The sequence below is a fragment of the Juglans microcarpa x Juglans regia genome, chromosome 1D (assembly GCF_004785595.1).
Source record: "Juglans microcarpa x Juglans regia isolate MS1-56 chromosome 1D, Jm3101_v1.0, whole genome shotgun sequence".
Lineage (NCBI taxonomy): Eukaryota > Viridiplantae > Streptophyta > Magnoliopsida > Fagales > Juglandaceae > Juglans > Juglans microcarpa x Juglans regia.
The window spans coordinates 43,880,296-43,905,720 of record NC_054594.1 but is presented as its reverse complement, the minus strand read 5'-3'; the positions used below and the strand labels follow the sequence as shown (position 1 = coordinate 43,905,720).

Below are 25,425 nucleotides of genomic sequence, written 5' to 3'. Positions count from 1 at the left end.
GGAGTTGTCGTCTCCTAGCATTAGAGATGTGCTTTGAAAAAATCAAAGAAAACTTTTCTCCTTATTCACTTTCTATCCAAGCCACATTTCATATAACACAAGAGAGTCCAATATTGCCTTAAGAGAGGTTTTGCTGCCATTTGAGAATATAACAATATCATCCACATATAGTAAATGCGAGATGATTGGCACACCTCGGGGATGAGAGAAAGCACCAACCAAGCCCTCCCGATAATTCTTTTTCAAAATGTGAGACAAAATTTCCTCCACCATTATGAACAAATAAGGGGAGATTGGGTCCCTTTGTCGCAAACCGCGAGCGCCTTGAAATAAACCTTTGAGTACTCCATTCATCACCACGGAGTACCATGAAAAAGAAATACTGCCTCACTAAATTGCGAATAGCTGAAGAAAATCTAAGGGCTGCCATGACATGAATCAGAAATCCACAGTTGATCCTATCATATGCTTTCGTCATATCTATTTTTAATACAACATCACCCCCACGAGTAGGCTTATGAAGACTTGGATAAACTCTTGTGTCAAACTCATATTTTCAAAGATAATTCAGCCTGGAATAAAAGCACAGTTTTCCTCAGAAATAAACCGAAAAAACAAAGGAGATAATCTACTCACAAGAATTTCTAGAAAGGATATGTTATATGTATCGTATGGAACAAATCAAACCACCACGACCACCTTTGCAATTAATTCTTACCGATGCCACCAAATGTGCCACTTCTCTGTCTCTTTTATGGTCACCACATGCCGCTCCCCTAGTCAGTTGATCTGTGACTTCAAGTCATACGGCTGAAGCCATTTTACTAAAATACAAGACTCCATTATGCATTGGAAGGCAAAAATAGTTTACAGGGACTTGTTGAGACAAAACCATGATCAAATGATGAATTTCCCAATCTGATTTATGTACAAATATATGTCATCTTCCACTCCTTTAGTGGAAAATAACCATCTGTTCAAGCAAGCATTCCTGGAATGAAAATTCGTGCAAAAACTAAAACTTAAAAAAAAAAAAAAATGAAAAATACAAGTGAGAGAGCTATACAACCCCTGGAGATTATGGGTTAGGGTTAAGCTCCAAACTAGCACATCAAAAATACCCAAAAGAAGAGATTCCATTTGCCTCTTTCTCTTGGGGTAAATTGATCAGAGAGAGAAGAAAAGATCAGAAGAACCAGAAAAAGAAAAAAAAAAGACCGAAAGAAAAACAAAAGTAAATAAAGCAAAATGGGGAAAAAAAAAAAGAAAAGAAAAAAGCGACCCTATAGTTAAAAAGGTTTCCTATTGTCTTTGCAAGTCGGGTTTATATATGAGTCCGCTAATGAAGGGTGCTACAGCTGCAAGTAATGCCTTGGGGCACTCTTCATGTGGAAGGTGGCCACATCCAGATATCGCAACCAGTCTCTGCATGGCAATCAATAATGGTAATGATAAGATCCAGTGATTATCGAAGTTTTTTTTTCCCACATCCTATCACTTTTGAAATAATAATGTCTTTGTTAAGGGCATTCTACTGTTATCTAGGAATCCTAGTTTAACAAGATAGTGTAAAAAGAGAAAAGGCCCCTTGGGATTTTTGGGAAGCAGCCATTGAGCATTGTCAATGTGTGACCAAAAATTCTATTTGCAGTCACTTTTGCGTATTCTTTGTGCACCTAACAAATGTGATTGGCTACGTCAATTTTTTTAATATAAAATAATTGATTTAGTCAATCACATCAGTGGAGTACGCAAAAATGACTATATATAGCAGAACTCGTGTGTGACACCAAGGGGTCCTAAGAGACGAAATGCTCTCCACTCCCCAAGACATTATCCAACAAATTTGGTTGATACATAATAGAACAAGGAAAGAAAGATACTTACAGAATTTGCTAATTTTGAAGCCATAGCTTGAGAAGATTTAAGAGATACAAGGGCGTCTTCAGCTCCGGCAATAACCAACACGGGCATGTCTTCAACTGCTTTTAGCAACGATTCTGCATTTTGTGGTGAAAGGACTGTCTCAGATGACAGTCTACCAATCTCATGAAGTGCTTCATCCCAACCTTCTACCCATAGGGGTGCCTGGTAACGTTCCAAGCAATTCAACTTATGATTAACAAACTGAAATTTATAACCAATAGTAGTAAAATCACCAATTTCTGGAGCTGCGCATTCAGCTTAAATCTAAGCCAACCACAGTTCAAGTGCAGCAAGAAAAGGATAGTTTAGGATGAAAAACTGAGATTGTTCTTAACAAAAAATATATTTTTTTTTAACAGGATGGCAATGGCACTGTCCTTCACCAGACTGCTTCTGGAATAGTTAGAACGAGGTGGAATCACAGGAAATGAACATCAGGGAAACCAAACTTTCACTCCTCAAACACATCACACCCCACAAGATTGATGAGTTATTGCTTGCCCTCAAATTCATGGAGTAGATGAATTAATCTAGACTGTACGATTTTGCTTTACCATAATACATCAAATACTCAATTTTGTTTAAAATCTTGGAGGAAGTCTCTGAAAGTACACTAAATGAGTAAGTTCACATGTCATTTTCACACGGGGAAAAAACTTGATAGCATTATTTAAGGTTGTGATTAACCGTTTAGTTAACATATCAATGGTTTATATTACCCCAAAACCCTTCAGTAATATGTGAGAAAGAAACAAATACAAACAACCTCAATTTCAACATTCAATGAAAAAAATAGTGTCAACGTTTCCTACAATTTGCTTTCATTTCCCATATGGATTGGATTCCCCACACTTAATTCCTAACAACCAATCAAAAACATCAAAACTACACTTCCAACCTAGAATAGTTAAGCATGTTCAGGTTTTCTTTGCCAATTCAAGTCCATGAGAAGTCAATATTTCCAGTAATAATAGGATGATAATAAGTTGCTGGAAGATGTAATGACCCATAAGTCCATCCACAAAGTATGTAAACTGTCTGAATTGCACTATGCCATTCTACAACTTTAAGACAATAACATGGAAAGAAAACTATCCATGGTTTAAAGAAGGTGCAGACATACCTTGTAGAGATTCAAAATCTCTGTTGTTAGCTTGGAAGCATCATACCATGCACGCCGATTAATCACTTGAGCAATTTCTGCTCGCAGTAGAGGCCGCACCAAATGCTTCTTCCCAAGTGAAGTGTGCAGAAGAATCCTTGCAAAGGACGGAACCACCTCTCTTGTCAAGTTAACACTTAGCAATACCACACCTTGAATCACAACCTGAATGATGCAATGAACGGCTAAGAACTTTCCTGGACTTTTGCTTTTAAGTTTTCAGATATTTGCACCAAATCACTCAAACAAAAGGTTCTTGATAATTTCATAACTTCTCCCATCATTAGATGTAATGTTATAATTAGTTTGTTTATATTTTGTTCGCTACTTAATATATACCATTACAGGCTCACAGCCATGAGGTTTGACCACTGAACTAGAAGACTTAGCGTTATGGGGCATAATCTATGCGGAAGAAGAATTGTGCCATTGCTTGGTGCATCAGAAAAAGAGGAACACAAGCAAGGTATGGCAGCAAGCGAGGCATGATGGCAAGTGAAGTGTGGAAGGCAGCAAGTTAGCGTAGGCCTCTTGCATGGGACTCCACTTAGCTACTATCTCAATATAGATACAGATATTAGCTATTTGATAATCTGATTAGCTAATTACCTTAACCCAGTTAGTTATTTTTATCAGAGGCTATAAGTTATGAATAAAGTATGCGGTCTTATTCATCCAAACTGTTTGAAAGAGGCTTAGGTTACCTCTAATAACCGACCGTATAATTTTCAACTAACAAAATAAGCAATCAACCCACAACCAGAGTTGTTACACATGCTCGTAATAGTAAGTCCATTCCTAAAGGAAATAGAAATATTAGATGCCACAAAATATTATCTTTTGAACAGTTTTCCTCCAAACTAGGTTGGAGAAAATTTCCTTGAACCCATTTAATTGTCATGTGTCCCTTGAGCATGTGAGAAGCACATGTTTTTTAAAATAAAAGGACACAAGACAATTGTTAAACTTAGAATTTTAAGCTTAGTGGACACTCATCATTTTTATAGATAGATTGAAACAAGCATCCTTCAATCCAAGTTAAAGGAAAACTCTGTCCTTATCTTTTTTTCTTTTTTCTTTTTTTTTTTTATCGGTAAACAAATTTTTATCGATCAAAAGAGTAGGCCAAAGCCCCTTGTCTTTTTTTTACTCTGAAAGGTGACCACATCTTTTTTGTCCAAAAGGTGAACACAAACCCCCAGCCCAACCATAGCGTGTAAAGACATTTAATATGGAACAAAGGAGATTACTCACATTGAAAGAATTCATTGATGTTTGGACTCTTTGTGCAGCCTTTAAAGCAAGTAGGCCTCCATCATCGTGACCAACAAGAACTACAGACGAAAACCCCATCTCAGAGCAGAAGGAAATGAGCAGATCTACCTGAAACATTAAATAATCCAACATTTAAAATAATATTTTTCTCATAACATGTAGGGTAAAAAGATTATGAACATACAAACTTTGTGGAGAAAAGACCAAGATAGCAACACTACAGGATTCACTAGATTTAGTTCCAAAACTCCAAATATGTTAACAAACAAGCATTAAGAAGAGATGTTGAACCCATAATGAATGCGGGACCTAGCCCATGGGATAATATTAGCATGGTTACAAGAACAAAGAATACGAATATATAATTACCTGACTCTCAAGCTGGAAAGGATTAGGCAATTCTTTTTCCTCCCAGGCCTCCCGGCGTGGTCTTGATGTTAATCCCCAACCAGGTCGATCAAAAGCAGCAACTGTGCAACCAACCTGTCGAGCCAGCACCCCCATCACATGCCTCCATGAGAAGACACCACCCCCAAATCCATGCACTAGAACAATACCAAACTGGCCATTTGCCTGCAAACCCCCCTCTAAAGTTGCAGAGCTAAACCTATTAACTTCAACCTCCTCACCAGTGTCATCTAGGCTCAAGACAGGGATTTCTTCAGAAAGAACAGGAATTGTAGAACCATCCAATAGTGGAGCATGTAGTGAAGAGCCATGAAACTGATTGCTGTAGCTCCTGTGAAGTTGAAACTGGCTTTTTGACAACATACTCATTGGATGCCCGTCGAATCTTGGCCTTCCCATGACCATTTTCGGGGAGCTGCAGATAGGATTGGGTTCGAGATAGGTGGTGGAGGATAACGAACGAGGTGGAGAGCCAGGAAAACAGAGCTTGTAATGTAGAGTAAGCCCACGGCATGTTATAAATAAACTGTCAATGTCGGCAAGTAATCTGATAGGGAGTTCCCCTTCATCACGAGGTGACCCTAAAGGCTTTCGCCTCATCTCACTGTCACTTTTAGGAGTCTTGCCTCCAGAGGGAGTGGGAGACCGTGGGACCTTCTGGAAGCCATAAAAACCATTTTTGCATGAAAGGACCTGTTAATTTGATATGAAGAGTAGTCAACAAAATAGTACAGATTTTATGTATCCATATAAGAGCGGTAGCATTGGATTATGGATAATGTCTAGCAAGTACATTTTTAGCCATAAACTACAGAAACACCCCCACATTGGATTATGTAATTTTTTTTTTATTGGCACCAGGTGTCCAAGAACAAAGTCCTGACTAATTCCGTGGGTGCACAGGCTCTCGACAAAGAGTTTCTCGTAAGTGCACCTCAGGGCAAGTTCTTAACTTCATCTACAGTATCCAATATTGTGGCTTATGCAAATGAGTATTTTATTATTACATTCTTTAATCACTATAATTTCATGACTTTCTTTTCTTATTTATCAACCACACTTTAGTTCTTATAATTATTCTACATTTAATGATCAATGCACTGATGCAATGCACTCGAGAACTTCGTATAGACCATATAAGAATAAGTACTCCCAAATGAAATTCTAGGGAATGTTTGAAAAATAAAATGTAAGACAATAAAAAACTATTATTTCTGGAAATTAGTATAATGAGAATTTTGTTATTACATATGCGCAATCTTTGAAGTTGACTGTTAGAGAAATGCTCCTAAAAAGATCTAACGTACTTTGGGTTTGCAGAACAAGGAGATTGATATTATCGTAATAACTTCTAAAGTCAACCAAAATCAACTTTAGAACATATTCTTCCGTGTTTCAGCACATAAAAATCATCCTTGTTTTATTCACTTCGGTTAAATAGAGCATAGTGACATCTCACAATTACAATGTCCGTAAATAAAAACTATCATTAATTAAAAATTACTGTTAAAACAAAAGATTGTAAATAAAAAGACGTTTAGATGGAATAATAAATATGACTGTTGGATTTCAAAATATGACCGTTATATGTTAAATAAGAAAATAACAAAAAAATATTAACAAACTTAATTTTAATGGTTTAGAAAATTTATACATAATCTAATGTGTGATATATAGGAATTTATTACATAAACTAGCCAAGATGGCATTTTTAGCTAAATTTTAACTACAAATTTAGAGAATCCAATGCTCTGAACACTCCAATGAAAAAATCTGACAATAATTAGGACAACATAGTTGCATAAAGTAGTTTTATTGAGGGAAGCAAACGCACCAACTTGAAGGTCTCATGTGAAGGAAGACATAATCATGAAATTGAGAAGAACACATTCAACCACTTAAAGGAAAGATTTACGAGATTTTTCACAAGTATGTTACACCTCGAAAAGCAAATACGTTATAGAAATAGCAAGCTTACTGCTTCAGGGTCAACTCTGTGAAACAAGAGCTTTCTCCGTGCTCTGCAGCTTGTTCTGTATGCAACCACGGTATGGCCAAGGGCAAAGACTACGGATGACAGAAACAAGACGGGCATTCCCCACGACTTCTTCAAATGAAGCTTCTGCCGAGAGAGGGAAGACGAGGCTTCGGCCTCAATTTGAGAGTTAACGGTGAAAAGACAAGCCTTAACTGAAAGGAGAAGAATTGAGAGAAATGAACACAGAGTCACAGTTCCAAGGTATGGACCATGCGAGAGAGTAGGGGCATCACACATTGAATAAACACCTGCAGTCACAAGACGCTGGATAAGCATATAAATGGAATGGAAAATAAATTGGCGCTGCCATGTAAATATTGAAAGGGAGAAAAAAAAAGAAAAAAAAAAAAAAGGTGCGGTTTCCATCAATTTCTTTACGATTCCGTTTATAAAATTCCATAGCATTTGGTCAATGAAACATCCTGGTAAAAACTACACTTAAAACAAATTGAATAAGGTATCAGAAAAATGAGGCTTCATTCCCCACTTCCGACCATTCGAAAATACAAATAATTTCTATAAGAGCTTCATGTACTTCCGTGAAACCAAACATAAAATTAAAAAGATATCGCTATTAATATGTACAAAGTGAAATAAGATTTTTCCGTAATAGAAAGAGATAAAAAGGTTAAAAACAGTCGAAGATGAGGTTTTCCTTCTCTTCTTCTGGATCGAAGAAACCAAAAAAGAAAGAAAGTAAAGTTATTTCCGAATGCTTGTTGTATCTCTCTTTTCCCCTATAGTCTCAGCAACCAAACATAGGCTGCAATTTAAAACCAAAAACAAAAGTAAAACAAAAAAACACAAATTCATAGCCTGAATACACGGAACAAGGAAAAAATATTTTGAAAGAAAAAATAATACATGTAGTTTTGAATTTTGGTCCCTCGCAAAACCGGTAAATTAAATATCAAAATACAATTTAAAATTGAAATAAAAAATGTAAAAGCTGGAAAAGAAAAGCGGAGAACATAGAGAATCATACAAATAATGATAAGAGATCTGACAACGGAGACGAAAGGAATATCGGTCAAGGAGCTCTTGAAAGCGTATCGACGAAAGTGCTCTTTGAAACCGTAGCAACGGAGACAGGTAAAGCTCGAGATCAGAACACAGGGAACGAGCACGTCCCCTGAGGCCACAAGCAAAGGTAGCGACGAGACCAGCAGTGACACCACCATCGCCACCATGAAGAATAGAGTCCGTACGACCCTCCGAAGCCTCTCCAGCCATCCTTTCGCCATGACAAATCTGACGGTCCCGAATGAAGGTACCTTAAATGTGTAACGGCAACGTTGTACGTACAAATCTCGCTACGTATATCTCTCACTCAGTTTGATCGGACGGTTGTGGCTCCTTTATGTGAGACTTTGAGAGCGGGCGGAAACCCCGGCCGATAAAACAAGAGAGTAATCCACCGGCGGAAGATATTGGCCATTTCAGAAATTTTCCCAGCGAGAGAAGGGGACGAATGGTAATTCACGGCTTCGTGGAGGAATTCGAGGGCAGGATTCCAGAAACCTCTCACGGAGAGAGGGAGAGAGATTTTGAAGTCAAATTCAGAAGGCCATTGTTGTCAAAAGTTATACTGCTCTCTCTCTTTTCATCTCCCTCTCTCTCTCTCTCTCTCTGTGTCTGTTGAGTCTGTTTTATGCATTTGTTGCGTCTTTTTGGGTTTTTAAAGTTTTGTATTTGTTTCTTTATTTTTTAATTAACTGTTTATTATAAATTGTTTGGGCTACTTAAATAATTAGCAGCTTACAAAAAAAATAAAAAATAATAATTAGCACTTGGTATTCATCATTAACCAAATGTTCCGTCCGAAAGAAATTTATTGCTAATTCTATTTTTTTTTAAAGAATTGCTAATTCTAATCTTAAATTGATGTATATTCAGATGATAAGATTTAATTTATAAGATTTAAAATTTTAAAATATATTTTTGAGATTAAATTATATTCTATAAGCACTAATAAAAGTTTTTAATTAAAATCACTATATTTTTTTATTAATTAAGTACTGTCATCCCCTTCTTTATTTTATTAATTAAGTACTTTTTTGTAAATATATCGTTACACAATACCCCTCATCTGGGGATAATAAATTATGTATTTATTTTTCAGACTTTTTAAGTTAGTTATTGGGTATAAAATTTTATTTCCAATCTCATTTGTTTATATACTAAAGAGGCTATTGAGGCGCATATTTGCTACAGTAACTAATATAAAAAAATAAAATTGATAAAATGGATCTTGTACTTCAAATTATTAGTATTATTAGTATATGCAGCTCTATTCATATAAAAATATATTTTTATTTTTATTTTTTACTATTATAATGAATTTATAACAAATAGTGTGTTTATATACAAATTTATAAATAGTATAATTCATTTGATTATATGAATAAGTAATTATTCGATAACACCACAAGATGATATGTATGACTATGGAATGCCCATTTTCATAAGATAACAAGGTCGTCTTATAAATTTTTTTGTTCTAAATATATCCATAATTGGTAGAGTTTGATATATAGCACAGATTCTACAATATTTTTTTTATTTCCATAATAAATATAACGCATAAACAATGTGGGTCCAAATAACTTTCTCTCCAAATTGTACAAATTTCTTGGACAAAAAGCTATATGAAATTTTCCAATCTTGGTCAATGACATGAAATTTCATTCATGGTTGGAAATTTTACATTTTCTTTAAAAATTATAATAAAATTGACATGTTATATAAAAAAATAATAATAATAATACAAACTATTTGAAAAAAAAAAAAAGTAGCGAGTAACCAAGAACGTGACCGTTAAGCGGTGGAAGGAGATCGTGGTCGGGACCAGAAATCTAAAATAATACCCCCCCCCATACCATACCGAACCCAACACCCGAGGGTCACGTCACCATCACAACCATCAGTACCTCGATCATAGATCACAGAGCCCAAAGGGGTCCCACCTTTGTCCCTCACCCAAAGCATGTTCTCTTCCGCCCTGAGAGACACGTGTCGACACCGTACAGCCTGTAAAAGATGAAGCTGTTGTGTGGGGCCAACGGGAGTGGAGGACGCAACGGTCGGATTATTATTTTTTAAAAAGGAGAGAATATAGGCGAACCGGCACAGCAGGGCACAAGCCGACGAAGGAGGTTCAGGGGTTCGGCCGAGCAAAAAAATAAAAATAAAAATAAAAATAGTGGGGGCGGTAATGGTACCGTCTGTTTGATTCTCGTAAAGGAATGACATCGGGGGGAGGATGGGCCTATTCCTGACCAGGCTTACATAAGCTCTGTCAAATTTACGCACGCAGCTTCCACTTTCCCACTTTTTGTCTCAACCCCTTGCCCCACCCATGGTTTTCTGGTTTTTTTTTTCTCTCTCTTAAAAATATTTCAGATCATCTTTTAATAATAAAAAAATAATAATAATTTATAAATAGTAATAAATTATTTATAAATAATAATAAAATAATATAAAAATATATAAAAACAATTATATTTTAAACAGATTAATTTTTTAAGACGATAATTCTTATAACTTGCAAAGAAAATAATAAAAGGCTCAAGGCTTATTTGACTTTTTCCTTCGGTACCTGATGTAATTTACAAGTTAGTTTATAAAAATAACATTCTTTTGAAATAGTATTATATAAAATATTATAAAAAGTAACGTGTGTTTATCACTTTTCAAAAATAAATCTAATATGGAGATAAAAATAACATAAATAAGTCTATCCTTATAACACCAAATCCTGAAAGAAAAATTATTCTCTCAGAACTCTTCTGTATCTATTTTACAAATCAATGTGAAATTGAGGGCACTTTCATAAATTTGACTTTTTTTTTTTTATTGAAGTGATATGATTGTATTGGTTAATTATAAAATAAGTTATAAAGTAGTTATAAAAAAGTTGTAGGTATATCATTACTCAAAGAAGTGCTATAATCAGATTCAATAAAAGTAAATTTTGTTTTCAGATATATTATATATATTTTATTATAAAAATAATTTTATAATCTAACATATCATATCAAATCAAGTCAGTTTATAAATTTATTTTTATAAAATTTCTTTATGGGTAAAGCATTATTATAAACTATAGACCAGAAAACAGTGTAAGGAAATTTTTTTCTACTTCACAAGTCCACTGAGCCTCAGCCCAATACTATGAAACAAAGCTCCTATAAGGAAAAGTAAACAATGATGATTGATGGGACAGACAGGCCTAACGTCGCTCGGTCACACTTCGATCGTGAAAACTTGTACAGTGTAGAATGAGAAAGACAAAGAACCCTTAATCATCTAACATGGGGGCATCGACGGACCACTGAAGATAAAGCAAATCAAGGAATTACGCCGCATTAATGGTACCACTATTCAAGCTACACGTCACATTAATAACGTCATTGTAAAGGCACGCCACATTAAATATCTCTGACAAAAGGAACAATGCAAATGACATGAACTCTATGAGTGCAGCACGATCTGTTCGCCCTCCCTAGACCTATGGTATAAATAGCAATCCCTAGGTACCATAAAAACTTTCTGATTTTTAGACTCTCTCACTTATTTACAAGAGTATTATTACGGGTCCCGAATTCGAGACCCAAAAAGTTCACCGAATAGTGTAAATTTTTTTTCTTTTTTTTTTCATATATTTTTTTAATCATCATAAACATTTTTTAAAAAAATAAAAAATTCACAACATCATTAAAAAATATTTTTTTAATCATTCGGTAAAATAAAAATCCTATTTGGAACATTTTTTGGGTCATGAATTATTTCTCTATTTACAAACTTCTAAATGACGATATTAACTTTAGTATCGAAAACTCTCCGGCCCCAATACCACTCTCTTCCAGTTGTATTCTTTTCTATTTTTGTAGATATAATTTTAAAGACTTGAATTGTTGTAACTAGATACAAAAATATATGAAACACGACGTGAACAAAGAGAATGAGAATTTTTGGATTCAAAATTCAAGACAAATAAACACCTATCAGAAAAGAAAAAGGAGAAATTGGTAAAATTGGCATGGCAGTGGAAGTCCGGTCTTTTCTGTGCTTTTATATTGGCATTCAAGGATTTGTAAGTGTAAAGAATCCATTGAGAATCATCCCCCATTATTTTCTCGAGAAAGCCGTACGATTCCCCTCGATGAATACTATCTTCTTCTTCGTCGGAGATTGCTGGGAAAGTCAAAATAATTGAAAACTTTGCCCTGCTTGTTTACGGGACAAAGGGGTGACTTGGACATGAAAATGGGACATAAAGTCAAGTTAAAGATAAGAATATCTGAGCCAGCCTGTCGATTCAACTTGGTGCTGATGTCGCATGGGTCCTCCTCCATCTTCCCTTCCAAGTAGATAATCTGAACAGAGACAGATACCCTGTCCATGGTTGTAGATAATACGAGAGAATTATTTATGCTTTTTTTCCACCCCATTTCTACTGGGAATATATAGAAATTTATTCACAAAATATCGAACTTCCCTACTCCCCTGGACAGGGGCCACGATGAATCATCGATAAATCAACGTCAGTTTTAATGGTGGTTTGATTTACAAATGGCCAGAATTCCAAGTTGTTTGGTAGCCAAAAAGACTTAACAATATAAAACAGCCCTAAATATTATGGGTCTCTGTAAAAAAGACACTATGGCATACAAAAGACGTCAGATGTATGGAAGACATGATTTTTAGTTAGCAAAATGTTAAACGTATTTAAAAACAACTTACAAAAAATTTACTTCTCAACACGCCAATTATTGATAATTAATATACTGAAAAGTATGAAATTTAAATTTTGAAATAAAACTAATAAAATGAGTCTTGTAAGTAAAAATATAAGTAAAACTGTTAGTACATGTAACTCTACTATTTTTAGTTATAAGAATGGTCCGGAACCATTGATGTTGTGGTGTTCTGTTCACTGTTTGATTTGGTCTCATGAAATTGGTTTCCTTGTGTATTTGGAGGGTAATGATGAATGAATTGAATTCTTAATCACTATTATTTCGTTTGTTGAAATTTGGCATTTTCAATGTCAAAATCCAATTAAGGGAACATATATCCTAGTGGACACCATCAACATGAGAGGGGGGGTGCTTATCTATCTTGACAAAGATGGATCTTTCAGTGATAGACTTGTCACCTGTAGAATAATTCCACTATGCATATAAAAGTGAACCATTTCTAAAATTTAAAATTTAAAATTAAAGATGATAAATCTTAAAATAATAAAGAAGATAAGATTTTATTAATAGAGCTAAAACAAAGTGTATTCAAAATTTAAAAAGAGATTAAGAGATAAACAAAAGTGAATAATCATCAATTACAAGGCAGAGGGTGGAGACTGTCTCAACTCCCAAAGTTACAACTCAGAAATTCAACTTTTCTTGCAACCCATATGGGAGTGAGCTGTACACAATTATTATATCTAAGACGTTTTAAATTTTTGAAATGAGGAAGCAGAATACTTATCATCCAAGGGAATTATTTCCAATATAGTTGGTGGTCTCCTTTGTACACTTTCTAGCCACCAACTGTAATAACAACCCTAGTGAAACATATCTGAAAAGTACTTTTGGGATTTTCTTCGTTTATTTTTAGAACACATCTCATCTCATCTCATCTAATCATTACAATTTTATTAAATTTTAAAATAATAATAATATTAAAAATATATATTATAACAATTTTTATTTAATTTTTTATTTTTATCTTAACTCATATTATATACGAAAATAAATAAAGATTAACGATGATTTTAATTTAATACTCATAGAGGAAAAAAAAGAGGTCCTGGTTTTGATAATGACGTCCATAAACAAAGTCCCAACTCTCTACAACTTGGGACAACGACATATCTAAAATTCAAGATTGAGATGGGGCCTGAAAACTGAAAAGTGTGGCACTGTATTGACTATAGTCAGGCTGCTAATCTGGCAAGATTGTCTTCATCGTAGGCGATGCAATTACGTACCTCATTAAGCATCTAACTTTTCATATCGATTTACTTATTTTTAATGCCTAAGTACTCGGCATTACCAAGAGATTATTCACAAAGTTTTTGTCAATTTCGTCACCTTAAGATTGTCAAATAGATGACAGCATGCATAGCCGTTGTTATTGAATCTTACAATTTTACAGCATGACAAAGTCGATCAGATGACGACTCTAAGGCATGTAAATTTCATTAAATTCCGGAGCAGTCTAAATAACTATATTTTTAGTTGAAAGTATTTTTATAAAAAATATTCATAATTTAAAATAGGGCTGTGAAAAGAATTGTGAAAATTATTGTATGCGTATTATTTTTCATTTCTAAATATTAATTTCACCATACCCATCTCGAGAGTGTAGTAAGAGAATGGCTCTTGAGAAGACCAATTGGTCTTTTTTATTTTTTTATTCAATTTTTTCATATTTTTAAATTATTTTTAAAAAAATTCACAACATCATTAAAAAATATTTTTTTACTCACTAAATTAAAAAAAAAAAAAAATTTATCGGGATCACCTCGGTGGGACTAGTTTTATTCGATTTTATATGTCTCTGATTTCTGTCTTTTCATATTACGTATTTATAAGGTCCGTAATTTAGTTATTCTTGGGATTGGTCTAAGCATACCATTACATACTGCATGCTTTTATTTTCCCAGAAATCTCAAAATAAGAACAAATATTACAAAAATATTGGGTCATTTTCCTTCTTGATCGCAATAAGCATCTTTAATAGGCCACGATAGCCTTGTTAGTTGGAAATTGACAGGCTATTAAAGACTCTTAAGTTCAAATCAATGTTAATTTTAGCAAAAAGTTGATTGACAGATGAAAGCTATAATAGATATGAGGGCCAGAGCATCATGACCGTCCAATCCACAACCAAAATCACTATCAAATCGTAATATCACAAGGGTGCCTTTACGCCGGCCTTACAAATCTACTTCTATGATTAGTAATCACCTCAAACGAGAAGAAAAAAAATGTCAAAACATCAGTAGGATCGCGGCATCGATAAGGTAAAACCAGGCCTAGAAGATGACACTGTGTCAAGCAAATGGAGTTATGGCAGGAAAAAATGGCTAATTGGGTTTGAAGTGAAGCAAAGAATTCCTCATGGTTAAGGTTGTAGTACAAGGATTTGGTGTTGTTTGGTTGGTAGGATTTGAGGGAAATGCAGGACTGGAAAATAGAAAGTATCCCCACCAAAACGATTCAAAGTCATTGGAGGTCGTTTTCATGGAGAAGGGAGGTCTCTCTCTCTCTCTCTCTCTATATATATATATATATATATGAATCTATTTATCATGATGGCCATAATTCAATAAAGTAGGTGGGACAAGAATCAGTTGATCCACATGAGAGTAGGGCTGTGCCTAGAAGAAGAAACAGTACCATCTTCTTCTTAAAAAGTCTCTACTCTTTTTTTTATTTTTTTCTAATTTCTACAATTGTTGGATTTTTTTTCTTTTAATTTTATGCGTTCGTTCATGGTTGAAATTTTGGATTTGGAGTGGGAATATTTGATTTTGGGCTTCGGGGTTTTAAAATTTCAAAAGAAACCGGGGGCCTACAATCATGCCGAGATCTGATGGGGGCCCGTAATCTCTATACTTGGGCATTTAATTCACAAGTGACTCCATCGAAAGGATTTATTATTATTATTTTTTTCCTTTTTTTCTTTGGGTGAGTGGGAAGGCAGGGTTTTGTGTAGCTATTATTTATTACCTGAACTGCAGGTCGTTCGTTGAAAGAGCTGAAAACCGGAAAAGCATCGCTGCTTTTCAGTGGAATCGTTTTTCTTTTTTAGGAAAATATTTTAGTCATAAAAGATTATATAAAAACAATTTTATAAACTGACATACCTTGATGTACGTTAGATTATAAAATTATTTTTATAATAAATTAAATCTAACGGATCAAATCAAGTCACGTCAATTTGTAAGATTATTTTTGTGTAATTTTTTTGTAGATATAACACTATACTTGTGTTTATATGATATATTTAAAGTAGTTATGATCATTTAAGCAGTTGATATCGAAAATCACTTAAAATGTATTATATTATTAACAAGTATGATATATAGAGATGACAGTATTTAAGATGAGATGTAGTGTTGCTGGTTTATATAACGAATCGTTTGGTGGAAAATAAAAGAGAAAAACGTAATTGATGATTAGTGAGTGTAGGAAATTCCACGTGTGCTCGTATTAAGGTTTGACTGGTAGCTAGGTAATATAGTAGTTGAGTCTCAAATTCCTTGTGTACGCGGTACGTCATGTTATGTATAGATATATTTTCACTAAATGAGTCAAATTCCAATAAATTCTGGTTCAAGCCAAACTCTTTAGTCTCCAATTAATTGTAGCATGTACGTGTTAACACATTATAAAACTGATCGGTAGTTCACGAGAAAGCTCTTTCTAAGAGACGAAAAACTGTAAAGAATCCTTTAGTACCTCTCGACAAGATCACAAGAAAAAGCATGAAGGTGGCCACCTTCATGAATTGTCTCCTGTATTTGAAATCCGGCCACAACTCATGAGTTATAACTTATACTACATATAGTTATTTTTTTGTAATTTATGTACACTCCACTAATGTGATTGACCAAAAGGGTTATTTTATATTAAAAAAAGTAACGCACCCAATTACATTAGTGGAATGTACAATAGATACACAAAAATGGCTGCACATAGAGTTTTTGTTTATCAATTAATACTTCAATTCAGTAATGCACGTAGCATGAAGAAGTTTAAATATTTATTGATTACGACGTACTAAAATGCGAACCCATGAACATTATAATTTATTATTAGAATGCTAATTACTATATATGTACTAGTCCATTAGCAATGCAAGTTAATTCAAAGAGGAATTCTATGTATATGTCACTATTTACTTTCACACTCATACCTTATAAAAAATACCCACACACCTTATAAAAATCAAAATAAAATTAAAGGTGTGGAGTATGAAAGTGAATAGTGACTGATGCATAAAATTCCTCTAAGTCAAAACCCTTAGAGTTTTCTTTTATTAAACTTTAGGATATTCTAGACTAAAAGAGAGATAAATACATGAAATAGGTCATATAATATATATTTGTTGAGTGTTAATGTATAACGCCAAAAAATTACACAGTTAATTAGTAATTAGCAATACATAAACAGTATTGCAAACCATAAATCTAGCTAGCTATGATCTCTTTCATATTCTTGACTCTAGAGTTTAAACATAAACTTTAGTAATCCTAATATTTAATTATCAATCCATGCATGATCAAGACCAAAGACTGATCAAGACTTTCTTCCCACTGCATTTTTCTCATTTCCGGCCTCCACAATTTTACTACAATTTCCCTACATGGGAATTAGATCGTTTGCATGAGGGTAGAGACTTTCTGTTATTGGGTTCTTCGTTAATTACCTATATATTTCGGTCCTGATGCTTTACATGCGCGCAGGTACATATATAGCAATTGAAATCACTTGAGATCAGTTAATTAATTCTTATAATAAGCTAGGGTCTAGTAGTACTGAAATTCGAAGGGGCGCAGTCCTACAGTCTACGTACATATATGCAGTTTATGTTTTTAATTAAACAACTATTCATCGTTTCAATATTATTGTTTCCCCATATGCAGTTTATGTTTTTAATTAAGCAACTATTCATCGTTTCAATATTATTGTTTCCACATATGTACCCATGCATATATATATATATATATATATATATATATACTACGTACTTAGGTGTTAATAAAACTAATTTTAGTAGTACTAGTACTACTGATCCTATACATGGTGTGTGTATATATATATAAATATATGCAGCCTACACGTTGATCCCTGATCTTTTATATCAAACGTTCGTCATGTACTAATTAATTAGTAACCACCTTACACTCGATACATGAAACAATGAATGAATAGATAGATATGCCCCTGAGGGAGCGAATTAAAGGCTTTTATAACGAGCACACATGAGCACTATGGAGGACGTACATAATTAGATACCTGTATCTCGCATCAAGCAGCTGCACGTCCCTTCGAATTATATCTCCACCATACATGTTAAGTGAGATCTATATTCTCCGATGATTTTTATATCAAATGACATATGTATAATATTACTTAGCAACTAACCTAGCTAGTTAGATCAAGATTATAAGATCATGAAGGCTGGGATTAGCTCAAACATGTGTGTGTGTGTATAGATAGTAGTACTACATAACCAACTAGCTAGCTTGGAATAAAAAAATATATATCTACGGATCAGATTAATGATGATCAGAGTATTTCATAGTAAAATATATATTGAGCTAGTACTAGGTTTACAGACATGTCAAGAAATTAACCCACACATTATTATTTAATTTGTATAGGCTAAATAGCTTGAACTAGCTAGCGCCAGTACTGCAGTACTCTAGTGTTCCTATACTAGTGCAATCAAAGATTCAAAGTACGGCCATACCATGTCCAGACTACCCAGACTGAAGACAGATTTCGCTTAGAGACAAACGGCAGGCTGTTCCATATATATGCAGCTAGCTAGCTCCTAGTGGTGGCAATGATGTAGAGCATGACTATATATATGATGGCACGACGTTGTAATAATTAATGTATATAGTACTCCGTTTGAATGGCTGGAATATCTAGCTTGTGGATGAATCACGTGGACAAGACCCAAGTAGAAGCTTCATCAACATTAGTGTCTAGCAGGTGGCCGGACGCAGTACTGTTAATTAATTTCTGGTGAAGGAGGTGCATGCGCTCTTGCTGCCAACTCTAATACCGCAATTGATGATTTCATAGAGTTCCGGCATTTCGGGTGCCAATATTGCTGCATTATTATTAGGCGGTTGATCTGTGATACTTGGATTATTGATAATTAGGCCAATTCTATCATCATGCGGAACTGGTGCTGATCTCAGGCTGAAATTCTGATGATCTTCTTCTTGATTGGGATCAATTAGTACTACTGAATCGTCATGAGGTTGAGCATGATCATACCCTAGCGACCAAGTAATACTACTGCATGAATCTGATGAGTATGGGATTAGAGTTGGAAAATGAACCCAAGTACTGGGACGAAAGTTATTGCTCTGTTCACCATGATGATCTAAATCTTGTAGCATCGTGATTGGAGGGGTAAAGTACTGTAGCTGATATTGTTGAGATTTTAGGATCAAGTTAGGGTTCGGATCATTTAGAGGTAAGAAACCAGCTTCATCTGAACCTGTACTAGGATTGTACTGATGAATAACAGGAAAGGTTCCTAAAGCAGGAACGGCGCCATCAGTACCTGACAGGAGCTTCTTCTTTATGCTTGTATTCCATAAATTCTTCACCTCATTATCTGTTCTTCCAGGTAGGTGCTTGGCTATCCGAGACCACCTGTCCAAAAAACTTTCCCTTTTGCATGAACAACGTACCGATCATCATAAACCACGATGAGTGCCGTGATGATGGCTAATTAAAGCAATTACAAGCTGATGAAGAGTAAGAAAGAGAAAATCTACCTGTTACCAAGAATTCTATGGAGTTCAATGACGAGGGCTTCTTCTTGGGAAGAGAAGCTCCCGCGTTTTAAATCTGGCCTGAGATAATTTATCCATCTTAGTCTGCAGCTCTTTCCACATCTCTGTAGGCCTGCGTCATGCATGCGTATATACAAAAAGAAGTAAAAAAAATACATAGTTGCGAATCTGGAAATTAAAAGTTCATATGTACGTACTAGGGTTAACCTGAAAAATAAGTAGGCCGTTTTTTTTTTTTTTTTGGGGGGGGGGGGGGGGGGGGGGGGGGGGGGGGGGGGGGGGGGGGGAATTATAAGAAAGGTCAAAAGGAAGAAAATTAAACACATAGAACACATGAGAGCGAGTGCAACTCAGACGTATGATCGATCATCAAAGGAAATAGATCGAAGTGAGCAATTAAGTTACCGGCAAGTCTCGGGACTGAGCTCCAACTACCATGGCCATTGGCTGAAATGTACTTGATGAGTTTATCATCCTCTTCTGGTGACCATAGCCCCTTCTTCACCTTTTGCTTGTTGCAACATGAGTGATGTCCCATCCTCCTTTCTCAAAAATCAGTGGTGCAAATTAAATGAGTGATGAACTTGGCTTGCAGAAATTTGGGTATATATTATCTGCAAAAGCGACAGGAGATAGAAAGGGAGAATAAAAGAAAGGAGGGCTCTAGCTGATCATGATCTAGACCTGGAGTGCTACAAAAAGATCATGAAAATAGTGAAGAGAACACAACAGATCGACAAATGGATGATACATATAATTATATATATTGATATTATTGCTCTTAATTAGTTGGTGGCCGGCCAATTAGGGTTTGTGGCAAAGGGCTAAAAGTTTGAGCATCTCCCTTCAAGAGCTGCATGGTTTATAATGGATCCTAAGTTCAGAGATGGGCGACCACTACGAATATCAAACATACAGGGCGGTGGGGCCAGATGTTTTGACAAGTCCCAAATCGGACATTAATTTCTGGGATGACTGATCAAGACAATTATACATTTTTGGATGAAGTGCAATTATTATGAATCGTTTGCCAAATAAACCTTGTCTACGCCTTTTAAGGATGGCAAAAATCGATGGATTTCCGGATGCACTGTTAAAATTGCGAGCCATTTATTTACCGCGTATGCATTTTCTACAGCTGCTAGCTAGCTAATTATAAGTACATGATCAAATATATATATATATCGTTCTTGCATGCTTTAAATCTGTAATCATGTCTTGTGCGCGCGGATGATCATTTGGTTGTTGAACGATTGAGGTTTCAAAAGCTTTCCAAGTTAGTCATGACATGACGACATCGATATCATGCCCATCGATGTACGTACACTTAATTTTCTACTGCAGCTTGTATATAAATTTCCAAGATTGATTCAATATTATTCCAAAACTTCCAAATAAATAAACCATTTATTTGAAATGAACGTTAGTGCATGTGTACTGATATATATATATATATATATATATATATATATATATATTGTTCACTTATGTTTGTTTTGTCAGGATACTGCAATTATGTATGCACTCTTTCCGTGGAACCAATCATATGATAGGTCCTGGTCATCCTTAACAAAAATATAGTGACAGTCAAAATATTGTCCAAGTAACAATTTCCCTAGTACTTTTAGTTTTAAAGAGTAATTAATTAATCAATTAGTTTGTAGAAAACTAAGAGGCTGCTATAAAAAAAAAAAGAGTATTTATGACAAATTATTAATTTGCAAAATAAATTTATTTTAACATAAAATAATAATTTTCGTAATAAAAAATTAGTTACAAATAAGTATTAATTTTTATATTTTGTACCTCGTGCCGATGTTTGTATTTTACTTTTACCAGAATATTCACCCTTCCCTTTCCGAAGATCATCCTTAAACAGTGAAGGAATCCATTTGATCATTATGAAAGGAAGTGAAAAGAAGAGCTTACGTTATCGATGTTCGTTTTTTCATGCCGCTGCTCTTCTAATTTACGGAAAAGTTTGAATTCTTTTCCGGTTTTCTTCTGGAAACATGTATTTAGATGACAATTTTAGTGTCTTGGTACGTATACTATATATATATATATATATATATATATATATATATATGTACGAGTATAATGTAATACTAATAAATAAGTACTAAAGCTATCAAAAGAGAATTAATAGTTACGGCCATCATCAACTCATCAATAATATTATATATTAATGTTGATAGAATCTGGCAAATATAGATGAATGTTATGAAACTAAGGTTAAAAATTTAACTAAATCAATATTAATTAATAGTCACAGCTAAGGTTTTGGGGAAGATTCTAAATAAATAATATCGACAATATTTAATTTTTTTTTTAGCTGATAATATATATGCGTTGTAAAATCAAAATAATTTGTTGCTAGTGAAGATGTATTTAATTAGGATCTATATATTTGAGATGAAAAATTATTGTTTTATAGTTTATAGCTAGCAAACGTGCATTTTGAATAACTCGATCCATTCGATCAAGGGATCGAGTACATACATATATATATATATATATATATATATATATATGTATATATATGTGCATGTTGTAAAAATTATTTATAACCCGCGATTCAACCTAGCTATATAGTAATTATTAATCTATCAGATTTAGTAGAGGAGCGGGAGGATTATATTGGTAATTAATAATTTTGCGAACATCAATAATATCCCTATATCCGTACGTGCAGACAGATTTTAAATCAACCTTTTTTTTTTTTTTTTTTTATCTTATAAATATATGTAAAAACAATTTAAAATTATAAATAGATACCATATATTAATTAACATATAGATCAAGAAAATAATAATTACCCTAAGTAATGTGATCAGTACGTACGTACCCTCGAATGAATATTGTAAGTTCCTCCATTAATCATTCTTAATTTCGGTTTGGTTTTTCAATAACACGTGTATGTACAAATTAGTTTGTGTTAATTTTTGTGGTGTGGTTATTGATCGTGCAGGATTGCATGCGTGCACGCTTGTCCCCTCTAATAAGATTAATATTACGTATATATACGTACTTACGTGTGTGTATGTGTGTGTATATATACATATATACTAGGCGGGAGCAACGTGCAAAGCACATTTGCCTAGTTTTATAAAATGGTCATTTGTAAAAAATAATATATATTTTATAAAAATGATTGATTTCACTTAATAATTTAAGACATAGTGGAGAAAATAAAAACATTAATTCAAAATATCATACAATCCAATACATGTTTATAACATCTATAATTTTAGCAAAACTTCTTGCGATAAGTTTAATAAAAGTCTAACAAAAACAGTATTTCAAAATGTGTCATTTGATGTTTGTACTATAATTCATCATTTTGTGTCAAAGATACATACTGTGATTGAGAAATGTTTTAGTTTTTGCAATGTCACAAAGGAAGCTATCATTGTAATCATGGCCAGTTCTTTTTTTTACAGCTAATACATAACATGTAAAAAATATAACTGGCACAAATCAACCACTATTATCTTTGCATTTATCCAAAATTTTGTTTTTTACATTATATTAGAAACACGTTTTTAAATAAAATGATTGTATAAATATTTTAATTTGTTAGTAACAATAAGATTTTTCCTTCATTAATTACAAACTTTTTATCAACTCAACGACATCAGAATTCTTACTAACAAATATATTAATTGCCTCTGTTAGTAATTGGATTATTCTCTCTCTTATGACTGACATACAGTTCGAAACAATACAAGTCAAAAGTTTCTTCCCAAAAAGCTTATTTAATTATTACTTTTAATTTCCTTTCCTCTTTTTATCAACTGCATCTTGGTCTTTCCTTTTATAAGTCCTAATTGTATTAGAACAGTGACTAAATATATGTTTGTAAGGTGCATTTTAAAAAAACCAAAACAAAAAACAAAACAGTTTGATCATGAAGGGCACAAGAAGCAGTAAAATATAATCTCATTAATTAATTTACGATAATAAACAAAATTAAGTTTAATGATAAAGGATTCAGGATTGGTATGTTTCTCTATCTGGTTGACATGATAAGTCATCGAATAATTTGTCCGCAATTCTAAAATTTTCCTATTCACTATTCTAGTACGTCGTAATTTATTTTCACTAATTAATAATTTGCTAGCTTTTTTTGAAAAGAGTTTTGTTATTGGACCATTTGAAACTTAACGCTCATATTTCCCTCTTGATGTGGTACTAGTATCAGTACCATATAGTGCCAAAATGATTTATTAAAAATAAAAAATATATTCAAACCAAAAATGTATCCGAAAATACAAAAAGATAAAGATTAAAACTCTGGCTAGGTTTCTTCTACCATTTTGTATTTATGTTTCTAATTTTTTAATAAACCACGTGGTATCATATGGTGACGCTGTGTCAAGGAGATTATATGAGTGTATAGTAAGTTTCAGATGATCAAGTAGTATTATTCTTTAAATAAATTAACTTACGAATTTTAAACGTGTTGATCTGACCACTTGTTGATATTTATAATCTATGAAATACTAACTACTAGTAAGATATTATAATTCTTTCAGCGTTGAAAATCGATCGATTCGAATGATCAAATTAATTTTGGTTTTAGTACTTTCATCCTTTTTCTGATTCGAGATCAGTGATTCAGTAGTACTAGTACCATTTATTGATGTGATGTTCTTAATCAATCTTATTAATATATATAAAGATTAAGGCTTCCATTAGACGCTAAACTCAATTTAACTCATTTTAATTTATTATTATAATTTTTTTTAATTTTAATATAAAATATAATAAATAATTCAATTTTTTTAAATCTTAAAATAATAATAATATTAAAAAATAATATTTTAATAATATTTTATCATCTCAATTCAATTCAATTTAATATTCAAACACAATCTAAACAAAATAGAGGTCGAGATTGAATAAACCATCAATATATATATATAAAATCATAGATTAACTTTAACTTTTAATACTTTCCACGCCCATACGTACTTTTTTGCTTGATTATAAAATTTTCAGCGTAAATTAATTATGTTTTCCAGAGCATTTTACTTTATTTATTAAATTTTGAGGGGTACTTGGTGTGCTATTCGATTGATGTGATCTTACTATTAAAGGCCCAAAACAGCAAGAAAAATGTTGGGTTATAGGATTTATATACTAGTTAGAGTACTAGTAGTACTACGCATAACTTCTTAGTTCTTTCTTCCATTTCTAGGGCTTAATTATGAGTTTTATAGGGCCTTTTTCTTTAAGATTTAAGAAAATGCACAATGATCGATATAAAAAAGGTGTACTAGTTTTTTCACAAGAACGTACTGCTCGCATGGGTAAACGATTTGAATTGAAGTCTATAATTTCTTAAGAACTGATCACGATCATTTGTAAACATCACATTTCGATGTGATATATGAGTTCGAATGGGATTAATTAAATATATAGATACTCATTATTCTTGTTTTTACAAAGAAAGGGTACCGTACTGGTCCTAGCTAGAGGGTTAATTTAATGTTCATCAGTTTGGTATGATCCAGAGAGTAGACTTGTCCTTCAAACCGGCCACATATTAGAGATTGACTGCTTTGTAGAGTGTAAGTGTCGTATAATTATTTTAAAAAAGAGTCAAATTTATAATTAAAAAATTATTATTATTATTATTATTATTATTATTATTTTTTCATGTAAATTTTATATTTATTTATTTTTTAAAATAATCACAAGATACTTACACACAATAGTCAATATTATTTCTCTTAGAGATTTGGTACGGAAAGGGCAATACATTAATTAATTCACAACCACAGATAAGGCCTTTTGCTGCGATTAACTCGCGGCAAATATTAGGAAAGTCACGGCAGAAGCCTTCCGCCACCATATTGTACCGCAGGTGAACAACAGGATAAAAAAAAAAAAAAAAAAAAGCTCTTAGATAACAAAAAGATCGTGGCAAATATTTACATTTAGTGGCGAAAATTTTGGTGGCAAAAAATCAAAATATTGTCGAAAATAGTGTCTCCAGTGTGATAAAGAATCGTGGCAAAAACCCTCTACCATTTGCAGCGAACTCTATCTCTCAGA

General features: G+C 33.3%; 2 protein-coding genes across 5 annotated transcripts; both read right to left on the bottom strand.

The window, feature by feature from the left end:
• Positions 1–900: 900 nt before the first annotated feature.
• Positions 901–25,425, bottom strand: LOC121258600. Its single transcript, XM_041160154.1, has 9 exons — positions 25,413–25,425; positions 21,409–21,413; positions 7,795–8,132; positions 6,750–7,057; positions 4,733–5,464; positions 4,343–4,471; positions 3,050–3,253; positions 1,888–2,088; positions 901–1,425 (listed from the first exon to the last, which is right to left on the bottom strand). The coding sequence occupies exons 3-9, from the start codon at positions 8,051–8,053 to the stop codon at positions 1,303–1,305; spliced, it is 1,956 nt and encodes a 651-aa protein (XP_041016088.1). The 5' UTR covers positions 8,054–8,132; positions 21,409–21,413; positions 25,413–25,425; the 3' UTR covers positions 901–1,302.
• LOC121260487 (transcription factor MYB26-like) lies at positions 18,098–20,237 on the bottom strand. Of its 4 annotated transcripts, none has more exons than XM_041162373.1 (3): positions 19,768–20,237; positions 19,345–19,474; positions 18,098–19,231 (listed from the first exon to the last, which is right to left on the bottom strand). In XM_041162373.1, exons 1-3 carry the CDS (start codon positions 19,898–19,900, stop codon positions 18,568–18,570), a joined length of 927 nt encoding a protein of 308 aa, XP_041018307.1. In that variant the 5' UTR covers positions 19,901–20,237; the 3' UTR covers positions 18,098–18,567. The 4 variants fall into 4 exon arrangements, with proteins under 4 accessions (XP_041018307.1, XP_041018317.1, XP_041018328.1 ...); XM_041162383.1 differs by having other exon boundaries at positions 18,098–19,219; positions 19,768–20,234; XM_041162394.1 differs by having other exon boundaries at positions 19,345–19,611; positions 19,650–19,906.